The sequence below is a fragment of the Monopterus albus genome, unplaced genomic scaffold (genome assembly GCF_001952655.1).
Source record: "Monopterus albus unplaced genomic scaffold, M_albus_1.0 scaffold106.1, whole genome shotgun sequence".
Lineage (NCBI taxonomy): Eukaryota > Metazoa > Chordata > Actinopteri > Synbranchiformes > Synbranchidae > Monopterus > Monopterus albus.
Window position 1 is genome coordinate 1,434,567 of NW_018127986.1, and position 13,783 is coordinate 1,448,349.

At 40.1% G+C, this 13,783-nt stretch overlaps 1 protein-coding gene across 1 annotated transcript in view; it reads right to left on the minus strand.

The window, feature by feature from the left end:
- LOC109966105 (uncharacterized) overlaps window positions 1–13,533 on the minus strand; it is a 41,428-nt gene extending 27,895 nt beyond the window's left edge. Inside the window, 8 exon segments of the mRNA XM_020610718.1 lie at window positions 8,410–8,584; window positions 8,763–8,894; window positions 8,897–9,013; window positions 9,261–9,507; window positions 9,632–10,772; window positions 10,862–10,924; window positions 11,020–11,101; window positions 13,459–13,533. Coding sequence (XP_020466374.1) covers window positions 8,410–8,584; window positions 8,763–8,894; window positions 8,897–9,013; window positions 9,261–9,507; window positions 9,632–10,772; window positions 10,862–10,913 — 1,864 coding nt within the window. The 5' untranslated portion in view covers window positions 10,914–10,924; window positions 11,020–11,101; window positions 13,459–13,533.
- Window positions 13,534–13,783: the final 250 nt, after the last annotated feature.

Sequence of the window (13,783 nt, forward strand, 5' to 3'; positions counted from 1 at the left end):
TATATATATCCTACAATATTCTTCACAACTGTACTTAGTAGAACAAAAGATAAAAACTAAATTCAGTTACTACTTGTTGTATAGATGCTTTGATTCGTGTCCTGCTCATGCACACTATTTGGTCAAGGGTGAAGTTATTCTTTGATGCTTTGGGATCTAGTCTGCTGTCATTTCAAGATTTCCCCCACTGATACAGAAAGTCAAAAAAATAAATAAAATAGATGTGGAAACTGATACCTAGTCATCACTGAAAGCAATGTTTATCTCACAAATATGGCAAATATTTGGCTAGTGTACGAATAAAAACTAAGAGAATATGAGTATTATGTACTGCAGGAAATTGAATCACAAATACGCATTTTCTACCATGGTGATCAAAAACTATTAATACTCATAACTATTCATTATATACAAATCATGTTTTTATCCAAAATGTGAATGTTTTTTTGTTGTTTTTGTTGACAGATTCAGGTTATGTGTAGTCAAGGCACAGAAGTCACTTCAAACTAAAATTTAAGAACATTTGTTATCTGAAGGTGTGTGGGAATAATGTGTTATACTATATATACTGATGGAAAAAAAACATTTTAGGGAAGTATGTTCAGCAGAAATATGTCTTATGTTCCATGAGTAGCAGTGATGCACCAAAACTTGCAACTTGACATTCACACTGAGGATCACTAGAAGTCCTTGGAGGTCCAGCTGGAGAAATATCCACTCAAGCCATGTCAACAAAAGAGCATAACTGAGGTCCCCCTGAGAAAGATGCCACACTTAGTTTCCCAAGTTCCACGATGTCATGTGGTGCAGAGATGAAATTGTGCAGCAAATCACTGTGCGACAACACCACGGTTCATCTGGAGAACACACAACCTCTGTTCACCAGGCCACACTTCCCCTGGAGACTGCTGGTTAGCAGATGCTGTCAGTATGCATTATCTTGTGACCTCAACCCCACTGAGAACCTGTGAGACACCCTGCAACAACAGCTGGACACATGACTGCTGCCTGCCAAGAGCCAGCAGTTTATGCAGGACTCTCTCCAGAAAGGTGTCAGCACCTCACAGCTGCACATTCAAAGGCTCATTGGTTCCATGGGGTGTCAAGCAGAAGCAGTTCCTGATAGACTGCTGGGTGACTACTATTGAAATTCATTTGCCTGTTGGTTGTTCATTATTTTGTTAGATTTCTTTTTGCCATCAGTATATACTTAGATTTATTTTATCTAAAAGTCTAAGAAAAGAGAAAGACACACCTGCCTTCTCCTTTTTTTTTCTTAATAATATGGACAATGTAGGAAAAGACATGGTGAAACTGCAGTTTGAGAAGTCTCTAAAGTTCCTTTCAGATATGCACCCTGAACCAGGAATTTGCCCGCCATTTCAGATCTAGGCATCATGTCTGAGGAAATTCAAGTCATGTAGCCGGATAAGCATTACCAGCAAATTTACCTGGTCGGACGTAGGCAAATAGCTGACTACCTTTTATCTGAATACGTGTCTTAATCAAAATGGTCAAAAACTAAGGGCACACTCAAGATGACAACAGTGCTAAATAAAATGTACTTGTACAAGTTTTCTCCGAATCACTGCTTTGTTCTAATTAACAGCTGTGTAACAGTTGCTTTTTTGGCATTCACATTTAAACTCACCAGCCACTTTATTAGGTACACCTGAATGTGATTCAGTGCAACACTTTTAACATCTCTGCTTATTATTTAGAGGTGTTCCTAATATTCTGACCCGCTCATGTATGTAGCCGAGGAGGACAAAAATATAGAGGCACCTCCAAATAAAATGCAGTCCAGTACAACACCATCTTTGACTATGACCTCAGTAATAAACATATTGAATTTATACATTTATGACAATTTCAGCAAAAACATTTTTAGCTTCACACATACAGACATTAAGGCAGAAGTGTTGCACTGAAGTGCATGAAGTTTTACAGATGTACTTAATGAAGTGGCCGGTGAAAAGTCACGGGGACCCTGTCTGAAAGGGGCTCAAGTCTAAATGGTCAGTTTACACAAAGTCTGAGTGGCATCTAGTCATACATGTTTTTATGTGCTAGGGTTTTGATTTCTGAAACTTCTGCCACCACCACAGTACAAATCTTTTTCACCCTTAATTTACTGAGGTGGCAGCACAAAGATTTCAAGGGTAATTTGTCAAATGACATTTCTGTTAGTGGTAGACCGACTGAGCGTTTGTCCGATTTACTGAGTCGATATTTTGCATTTTTAGATAATCGATAGCCAGCATTTGCACTCGAGAAGCCAGGTAACAAAAAACATCTGGAGACAGCCTTGTGTTGTTTTTTTGTTGTTGTTGTTACTACAGAGTTTAATGCTTCTATTACTTGGGGGCATTAGTAAAATCTGAAATAATATGGTGAGTGCAAAGTGTGGACAGAAAGCTGAAATTTTATTTTCAAATACTTGAAATAATTCAAATATTTTCAGAATTCATTAGTGTTAAACCTTCATTTAAGTATTCAAGTTAAACTAATTTGTGTCTCCTTTGGCATTATTAAATTGTTGTATTTTATGTAATGCAAAAAAAAAAAAAAAAAAAAAAAATGGTATCTGCATTATACCATATATATTGGCTCAGTCTCTAAAAAAAATAAAAAATAAAAAATACATACAGACTCAATCAACCACTAATTTTAGGGCACTAAGTAATATACTCTATGTGACCTTGCTGTGTTCAGAAAAACTGAAGTTTAAGTTACAATTTTGTGTATAAGTGACCTGCAGTACAAGAAAGAGTTAAATGGATAACTGTAAAACTGTAAAAAGAGGCCAGTCCATTACAGCCTCCTGTATTATGACACAGGCTCCTGTCATCGGCCTTGTGTTGCTACCATCACTTCATGTCTGACACGCAATAAACAGTTATGTTCTTCTTACTGGAGGAAGAGGCAGGAGTGTTTTACAATTTCCCTCCGAGCTGTCAAGCTTGACTTCAAGTACATCCACACAACACTTAATAAGGCAAGTTTTGTGTGCCAATTTTACGCTTCTAGATTAAAGTGAGTGAAAGAAACGTGCCGTCTGACTTTTGTTAACCTACACTTAGTAGTTATGCAGACATCTTGCATGATACTGGCATATTAACCATTTAGTTTGCTGAACAAACATTATCATTTAAGATTTCACTGAAGTCATCCTGTTGCTAACAATTGAAATTCCACACTAGTTGACTATTTGTGAAGACTAAGTGGAAGCTGACGCTGGTGAGAGCACAAAGGAAGCCACAGAAATGATGGGTATGTCAAAACTGGTCAAAACTGCTTTGTGGTTGAAAAAAATAGAGAAACGTAGCAGTTTTGCTGCTATAACTTTGCATGCTTAAAGGTGTCCTGTGGAGTTTTCTTGAAATGTTTACAATTACTCATCAAAATGTAGTATACTCCTGAGGCCTACCAGTCTTCGTTGTTGCTGTTGTTGGTGCATTGCAGCATATATTGGCATGTGACCACCACCCACAGATTAGTACAATTGTATGAAACCATTAGCTGGGCTATGTACTGTATTGCACACATGTACAGTATATGAGTCTTTCTGTGCGCACATAGGACAAAAACAAAAAAAAAAAAATTAAAAAAAAAACAGGGGCCCACTCATAGAAAACCACTCTATAGTACTACCAGTGGTCAAAACTCCACAGGAAACCGTTAATATGTAATTCTTTTTTTCTGTTTCTGGGTAGGGGCCCTTTATCATTATCATCATTATGAAATTGTAATCACTTTTATTGGCCAAGTATGCTTCACACACAAAGAATTTGTCTCTGGTACAGAACCGAGGCAGCCATCTGTGGCGCCAACTCGCACGCACAGATGGCGGCACTGTCCCTGCAAGGCACTGCTCTGGCCACTGGGAGCAACTTGGGGTTCAGTGTCTTGCCCAGGGATACTTCAACATGTGGACTGGGGAGAATGGGAATCAACCCACTGACCTTCCAGTTGGGGGACAACCGCTCTGCCTGAGCCACAACTCAGGTTTGAGGTTACATATGGCAATTTCTATAATTATGCTTAAGCTTTACACTTCTAGACTGAAATGCAGGATAAGGAATGGGCCTGATGCCTTCTTTTAGACCTAAACCTATTACCCCTCATTTTTGACAGGTGTGGCTGTGTTGCGTTCTGTCTGCAACACGGTTTTGATCCACCTTCTATGCAGCTTCATTTGCCACCAGGTCCGTCTGCAGAACGGCGTATTGTGGTACTAATTCTTAATTTAAGATATTTTCCTTTGTTTCTGAACTTCTACAGTAAGAAGGCTTCATAGTTAAATGGTCATTTTTTTGTTTGTTGTGTTTATTGTTCTTATTTCCTATGTTGCTGTGCTGTAGCCAACAGGCAAAGACTACAGTTAACAGCTAAATCTAACTGTCAGAATTAAGTGGTTATGAAAGGCAGAGCAAAGATTTGTGGCTTTGTTTCCGTTATTAACAATAGGCTAATCAATTTGTATCCCATCAATGTTTCACACTATCTCTCACATAAAGCACTATCTGACTGGTGGGTCAAACTTTGTCAGACGTGTTCCAGATGCAACATCCGTCAAAAATTGACCAGATGCATATCTTTAGCAAAGCAGACCAAGGAGCCGGAAGTGGGACAGATCGGAGACGCGACGCAGCCGGACCCGGTGGACTCACAACCATTGACTAGACTGGCAACAAAAGGTTTCTGTTACCATGTCACACACGGAATGCAACGCAGCTGTGTCTGGTGGAAATGAGGGGTTAGTAATGCAGAATTCTGTCGCTTAATACTGACCACATGGTTGTGTTAGGTATTTTTAGTCAGATAGAAATTGGATAGATACTTTATGTATTAGAAATGTTTAGTGGAGAGAGGATGTCTAGTTAGACTGTTAAATGCTTAGGCCTGCTCATGAGTTTCTACAGGGTACATCTGGTCAAGGATAACTAGAGAGAAGAGTTGATGACTGTCAGCAGACAGGGTGTTTAATATTATTATTATGACGTGTATAACTGTAGCCTTAGCCATAATATGTTCTTATGTTTGAGTCACGACATGTTACTAGAGGCCGTGAGAATGTTTTTAGCTACACACCACTTAACCAACAGACACACACACATTGATTTGCTTCATGTTTTGACTACTGCTATGACCAGCTGCAAAGCTGGTAACAGAGACGTCTCGGTTGACGTTTCTGTGTAGTATGGGGCTAGCCCAACCGAGGGGATATAATGTATAGGCCTGGTGGGTTCAGGGTCTTTCATCTTACATCTGCCTGTGAGCAGTTTGGAGGTGCAAGATACCTGAGCATGTAATGTTAATTTTACCTGTGATCCTTTGAATAAATCAGCACTGTTTTGAAGTTACTTGGACTGCCTCGTCTCTCAGAGTTAGCATGGTAAGACGGACCATATCCTACAGTTGGCTATACAAATATCACTGCATTCTGCTTACATTTATCTGCTACAAATCAAATCAGAACAAAAAAAGGAACTGTCTGATGAATTTACTTTTATATTATATACTTTTGTTTGCAAAGTGTATCAGTGGCAGTAAGACAAATTTGCTCAAATTCTGATGCTTAGAAGTGTGTCTATATATACACACACACACACAATGTTTTATAATGAGAGATGTGGTGTACTGCTGTCTGTATGAATACATGAAGACATCTGGATGTATATAGTAGAAATAGTGAAGGAGATTGGGTTTAAAAACTCATGAGCATGGGAGTATTGATTCCATTTGACCTATCTAGATACCAATATAAACATGACCCAAGTAGACTTATCACCACACATATTAAAAGGATTACAATACTTCACCGAAGTCCCACACATCCTTCCATCTCTAGAGTTTGGATGCATGTGTGCTGAACTGAAAGTGATGAAGGCTTTCATCATCTGCAGCAGAATATGGACATTTCTCAGAGTATCAGAATAATGGAACATTTTACTACCATTGGCCCACTGGCACTTTGGTATCATCTTCAGTTCAACGTGAAAAGAACTCTACTCACTGTTTGGTGGAGTCCAGGTAAAACCTTTTTCTAGCATCTGCACTGATGAATCCTCCAGCCCCCTCTGCATCTCTTGCAAAAGCAAGAACTCCCTCCTCCTCCTCCTCCATACCAGATGCCCAGTCCCTACCCAACCTAACATTTGTGCGTGTGTAACGACTGCTCCAGAAGTGCATGTTTGCGTGTTGTGTGGTGATAGATAAGGAACTGTGTAGGATGAACAAATGTGATGTAAAAAAAATATTTTTAAATATCAAGTTTTGCTCGATATAATGCGCAAGGTTATGTGAGCCTGACCCAGGGGCAAGAAAGTTGTGAAATGTTGAATGTATGTTTTGCAAAGTGCATTTTATGGAGAAAGTGCAGCAATTAGTTGAATTTACCTACTGAATGTTTTATGCAACTGCCTGTAAATCAACAAGCTGCTGCCTGTTGGAGACATCACAGTACTGTTTGTAAACATAATCATGTCAAAATGAACCCAGCGTTGATGAGGCTTCTACATCCTTGTGACATGGTGCTTGAACACTGGGGTCCTTCTTTGAAAAGAATGAACGAAACCATAAGGTATGGGCACTATGGTGCCTTTCAGCAGGCTTCACAAGACCCATATATTTGATAGTACTGAGAAGTTGTGAAGGGTTTAGTGTGTTTGTCTCAGTTTGATGCCTATGAGCAAGACATCTTGAGTGCTGGTGCTATTAAACTTCTGCTGTAGAGCAACTACAGCAGGTCTACATTGTGTTTAAAAATCTTGACTGACAAAAGAGCAACACCTGGAAAACACTTATTTGTGCAGTTTAGGCAAGTTAATTCTATCGTTTCAAAATATTAATGACAGACTACTGGGCTCTTTAAGCTTTAAGACCTTGCATGACTAGCCCTTGCAAAGTTATTTAATGTTACAGAGCCAGTGAGACTCACTAAATTTTCATTTTCTATATATGGAAAAATATATTGTTTTACCAGGATATAAGAATTCTATTTTAATAAATACAAGCTTTTGGGACTAGGCCTCTTTCAAGCATTCTGTGTGTAGTCGTCACAAAGTTTGCACATAGTAAGGTGTATAACGTAGGCATGTAATGACGTTCGTAATTCCACACTATCAAGACAGCAAAATTTCTCGATACTGTTGTGAGATGGTGGTGGTGTCCACCAGGATATAACATATGGTTATTTTACTAGTATAACTGAGTTCTGGTCACAGAATTTAAAACTGACAGCAGATGCTCCTTCATTACCTTTTAGACCTGTTGTGTGGCATCATTTCATGTTTCCCTTTTCAACAAATGGCACGGGCAGAAAGGAAACTTAAAAACAAAACAAAAAAACTTGCAAATACTGCTGAACGAAGGCAATACTTGTCCCATTTAGGACCGAGATAGTCCTCGGTACATCTCACAAAAACGGGCATGTCCATACGCTAAACTTTAACGGGGATGTGCAAACAAACTGGAACTGGAAATATAAAACCAAGTGGAAGTGTTTTGGAAGTGTTTTCTAGGCAGGTCTGACACTCATCTCACACTGCAGATAGAATTCATTTATATGTGTCGATCCACAATGAATCTGTGAGACACGTCTCCTGTAGAACTCTCTTGTTTTTATGCTTCATGTCTGCTCTGCTCCCCCCCATCTACTGCATTTAGCAAAGCGCAGTCTCCACAGTCAGCTGTTTAAATCATGCAAATCTTGTTGTTTTCTGTTCCTGTTACTGGTATCTGTCACAACTGATCAGGCTGCTTCAGTTTCACTTTCTCCCTCTATAACAGACCAGGCAACATCAATAAAATCTAAATCCAAAGGCAATAGAAATATGCTGATGACCTTACATGAAAACTATATTTGTTCAGTACACTTGTCTTGTTAGTCGGCCTGGTAAAGACTCTTTGTCCCGCCACCGCCCTGCTGACAGACAGGAGTTCTGACGACTTTAAACAGAATGTGCCGCTCAAGTCTAACGTTCAGTGTGGATTAGGGAATCACGCTTCAGTAACACGTTTGTTTCAGTGTGTTTTACCGGTAAGTCTTTCCTCTTAAAAAAGTAGACTATGATGTAACTCCCTCATGGCTTTTCTTAGTGTATTTCAGTGTCGTCTTCTAGTTCTGGTGCACCAGAACTAGGACTTTTTCAGCAACATATTTTGGACATTTATATTAAACACAAGAACTAAAAAAGTAAACATACTTACCCACTGCTGACCCCCTACTTATCAGTCACCCCAGAAAGAGAGTGTGCATGTAAGAGTGTGTGAGTGCTTGTGTATGACTGTGCTGCAATGAATCAAAAGAGGGAGGAAAATCTGTAATGCCAGTAGGAGCACTTTGTGAGTGGTGTTTGGACCTCTGTATGAACTGAATGTGTATGAGTAGTGAATAGTACATACACGCTGTGTAAAACTTAGGTGATGGTATGGAAGGGGCCTCAACTTCTGTGAGACTGGGGTCGCAGGATAAGGGAGATGCAGCCTCCTTAGGCTCTCCATCATCCTCCTCCTTCTCTTCACTTTCTTCCTCAGCTTTTGCTGCTAACCTCTTAGACACCCTACTCGACCTCTGACCCTGTGAAGGAACATTTGTGCAGGTCAGTAAAAAGATACTTTAACACTGAATTTTACACTGTGATTTCACATTAAATTGAACACAAAATATGGAATAAACCCAACAAGAAAATATACTACTTATATACACATCTCAAATCTCTATCTATAGGTCCCAGTGTCTACGTTTTTATTCTTACCCTTGTGAGAGGTCTGGCAGTGGCAGATTTCCTCTGCCCCCGTCCTCTGGACTTGGACACCTTGGGGTCAGAGAGAGTCTTCATAGTGACAGCAGCATGCTGAAGGATGCAGTCAGTGCCACAGTAAACAGAGTCCGGTAGAGCTTGTTTGGAGCAACCTGGTCAAGGCACAGGAAAAGAGAGCTGTCTCTCTCCATCTCAGCTTCAGGTTCAGGCCTCACCACAGGAGTCGCCTGCACCTCCACAGTCTCCTGAAAGCAGAGTCTCATCTTAAATTCAAAGAACAAACTTCCTTTGTGAAAATCGGTGAGTGACTAAGAAAACAAATATAACATTGTTATGATACACATATATATTTACTCTCATACATGAATGAGTAGAATACTGAACCTAAAAACTAGCTGCTGAGGCAAAGGGCTTAAACACCATTTTTATTTTGTTGTGACTAAGAGCAGTGAGCCATCTAGAGAACACTAGCAATCCAAATGAAATTCTAACCTTGAGGGCTTGCTGGTCCTCATGCTCCACCCCTTCTTCACCAGGAGGACTTAGTATCAAGCTTTCAGGAAAGCTAAGCGCAGGCTCTGGTTGAGGCTGGGGCTCAGACTGAAGTTGCTTCTTGGTAGTGCAGGGGGGGCATATGTACTCTTGCCCTTTCTTCTCCATCTTATGGCCCAGTGTCTCACTGATACCAACGCAGTCACCATGGAACCACTCCTGGCAACTGTCACAACAGATCATGAACCTAGACGAGCCAGTGAATAAACAGCAGTGGTGAGGAAATTGAAACTGACAGATGGCTCAGGTATGCAAACCTTCAAAAAAGCAGCTTAGCTCAAGAGATCTTGTTATCAGACATGAGCGTGTACCTTTTACTGTGTTTCTGTCTGCAGATGCAGTACAGAGCATCAGAATCATAACCCTCAGTGTCTGAAATGCTTGAATATCCTCCTGCATTCTTATCGTCTTTCTTCTCCTCTTTCTCTGGTGCATCATCACACTGGCCAGGAGTTATGTCAGGAATCTGGTCTAAATCAGAATCTATGATTACACAGTCTGAGCTTGATTGCTGAGCAGGACTCAGGGTGACATTGGAGTGAGGAGATGATATCTCTCTTGCAGCTGGGGTGTGTGGATCATCCTCTTTTCCCTGCAGCTGTTTTTCTGAATTAACAAGCATCACCTCCTCATCACTGTCCTCATCATCTGCAATACTCGACTGAATCTCCACAGCCCTGCCCCTTCCTCTGCCTTTTCGCCTACCTCTTCCTCTGCCTCTCCCCCTTCCTCTGGCCTTTCCTCTTCCACCTTTCCCCCCTCTAGTTGTCGTGTCTCCCTGCTTGCCTTTAGCCACCAGCTGCTCCTTAATCTGTATCAAAGTCATTTCATCGCTGTCCTCTTCTTGACTAGAGATCAACACTACATCATCTATTTCTCCTCCCGCCACAGTTTCAGAAGCAACCACCGGCAAAATGTCCATGTCATCAGCAGCTTCCAAGTTATCAGGCACCTCAGTATCATCTATAACCTGTGGACAAAGGGCCTCGATGGCATGAGTAGCTTCCAAAATGTCAGGGGTCGCCAGGGCACCTGGCATGTCCACTGACATGCCCTCACTCCCACCGAGCAGTGAAAAGGCAGTGTGGAAGGCAGACCCAAAATCTTGCCATAAACTGGGGTCAAGACTCCCTCCTGCAGATGCTTCTGAGGCTGGCTTGCTCCCCTCTGATACAGGTGAGGATGGGGCAGACCACTCGAGGTCATCTATAACACTCCTAGCAGCACGAGTGGCTCTCTGGGTAGTGGGGGCTTCTGTGGTCTGGGGCATCTGGTTAGTTCGACGACTTCTGACTCTCCGTACAAGTGGAGGGCTGTGTGTTAGGTCTCCAACTTCTTCCATGAACTCCCTTCTAGCAATGGTTGAACGCCTGAAGCCCCACGACTTTTTGACCTGTGACAGAGTCGGCCTAACAGTCAACTCTGCCCCATCTGTCTGGCTCTGCTGTTCCTCTATAGAAAAACAGAAGCAAAAAGGATTAACAAAAAGAAAACAAAAAGTCAGTCTAATGAAACAACTCAGAGCAAACAATCTGCTTTACCTGAATTATCTTCTGTAACACTGTCATCCACTGGGTTCATACTGATGTCCATAGATAACAATACTATCAAAACACAGACATCATTTAGTTTACAAGCTTAAAAAAACTTAACTATTGATTAAGTTGGATGTGGGCTAAATGCAAAAAAAAACAGGTACCTCTACAAACAATGAGCCGATTGCTACCAAAGTCAAATTTTCAAGTCGTGAAAAGTGTCATTCCACTTGTCAATCTGTGTACCTGGGTAAATTAGGGAGGGGAAAATATACAAAAGCATCAATATCAAATTATGAGTCAACGTTAAGCCACAAGCACATATGTCACAGTTAGCTAAATTACAAATACTGGCAGCTGCAGAAGATGGCAGTCATTTTGAAAAACTCATACCTCTAACAAATGTAAGCTACTGAACTGCTAGTACTACTGACATAAAACTAATTTTCTAATACATCATAGACTGATAAAGCTTCTAATGTTACATTTTTGTTGACACTGTTTTTGGGACATCTTACTGAGCCTTGGTTGACAATTTGGCATACATAATGACAACTGGTAACTGAATGTAGATTCACACTTATAGGCTTTGGCCATGATAAGATTACCCTGTAAGGGACCCCTGCTGATCTCCACAGTATAATAGCAGCTTTAATCTTTCCCTGGTACACACACACACACACGCACACACACAACCACTACACTAGACGTGAAATGATTAGTTGAAAAATCAATTAGTCAATAGAGAGAGCATTAACTGGCAGCAATTTTTATATGTGATTAATTGTTTGAGACATTTTTAAGCAAAAATGTTAAAGATTCACTTGTACAAAAGTCTCAAATGTCAATATTTTCTTGTTCTTCATATTTCTGTGATGGCAAACTCAACACTGATAATCAGACAAAACAAGACATTAAAACTGGACTTCAGGGGATAATGACTGGCAATCAGAAAAACTTAGCACAGAGTGCTGCTCAGGTCAAAAAAGTTTATGGAAAACAATCTCAGGCATACAAGAGAATCATAAATATAAAAAGCCTTTAATATGTTATGGTTAAAAAACAGGCCTACACATTTCAGCCATTAAGGCCTTCATCAGGGTCTTGATGAAGATTCAGATGTTTTTCAGCATCAGGTTTTTTCAGAAACTTTTTGATTAGAATAAGTGATGGGCATTTTCACTCCTTTCCAACATTTTATACACAGAACAATCAATTACTGATAATGAAAATCATTCCTGATTACAGCCTTACAACAGTCCTCTTATGAAGAAATTTTACCCTTCCTAAGGGTTTTTTTGTGTTAAGTGCTTGCTTAAGGGGAAAAAATATGGCTTTTGAAAAAAAAACCACAACTTACAACACATGATCAACAACTATAAACTAAAAAGTCTACATTTTGACACATGGTTCCTCTGCAAGACTGGGGCCACTGGTGGATAGAGGACCCTTCTTACCTGATACTGCATTTAGATTAGATTCAACTTAATTGTCATTACACATGTACAAGTACAAGGCATATAACCAGAAGTGCAATAACAGCAGTGCAGAGTGCTCAGTATCTACAGTATGTACAGTCAGTACTAATTTACTATTTTCAGTGGTGCAAGCCTCTGAGAAAACAGCGATTAGCTAATCAAAACGTGAGCTGTAATAAAACTATTGCTTTCTGGGGCCCCATGCAAAACCCTGATATGGTAAATTTGTATGGCAAAACTTTATTTTATCTTCTCTCCTGGTATCTTACGACCCCCCAGATTTATCTTGGTATCCTTTGAAGGGAGCCTGACCCCCAGGTCAAGAAAATACTAGACTACTTTACAACAACTGCCCAAACTCGGCCAGCTACAACGTTACAGTACTACTTTAGCATTCATACATTAGTATTAACGATCTGATCGCACCATATACAACAGTATACATGTTACAGTTTTACTTAGGCTAAAAAATAATAATAATAATAATAATGTTACTTCTTCCCTCACTAGTGTAGACAGAATCCTACGTTACTCTGTTGTTGTGTCACGGCCCACATGGGGCTGCAAATAAGGACTAGTTTCATTACAGATTTACCAAATAACCCTTATTTAGTACTATCATTTTCTGTTTGGCCTATAAATGTTACTAAACTGTGAACAAATTCACTGATCATAACGTCGTTTATGTCGCTTGTTTACCAATACTTGCATATACATGAATGTCAACAACTATTGCAAAGGATGGTCAACAGAAAGTACGTAGGTTAGGTCAAAGTCCACATTGTACCTGTATTCTAAATTTAACTGAGCGAAACAGAAGCGAAACAAGAGGCCTTACTAATTTCACTACCATGCTTCAGCCAGCTGCAAACATGCAAAACAAAGCGTGCTTGTTCTTCAAAGGTGCAAACGTTCTTCATGAGTTATTCTGAGGGACTGGACCTTGTGACCAGCGACGACCGACATTGTTATCTGAAGCTAGTTTTGCTAATAGCTAGCCTCTAAACTAACTACCTGAAAATGAAAGCAATACACTGCAAAGCTAACTGCCTCCAAAGATACCAATATAATGATTAAATGCTGCACGCTCGTACACCACTACCGTGAGAAAAAAAGAAATCATACCTTCGATATAAATAACAATTTCCAAGCCACATCTAGATTCGCCCAGATAGCCTCTTAGCACAGCCCTCCATTTTATTTGCTTTACCGATACATAATCTCGCGAGAAGTACTCAAACAGAACGCACACTGGATACAGGGATGTATTATATTATTACATTGATGGCTGAGAATGCTGTTTATTTGTTGTGTTTTTTGTTTGTTTCTTTGTTTGTAACATTTCTCTGGATAAAATCCCAATCAAATTTGCCACTGTTTATAGGCACTGTCTTGCCATCTAGTCATTACATACAATCTGACAATGAATTACTGTTTGTAGACCAATGGT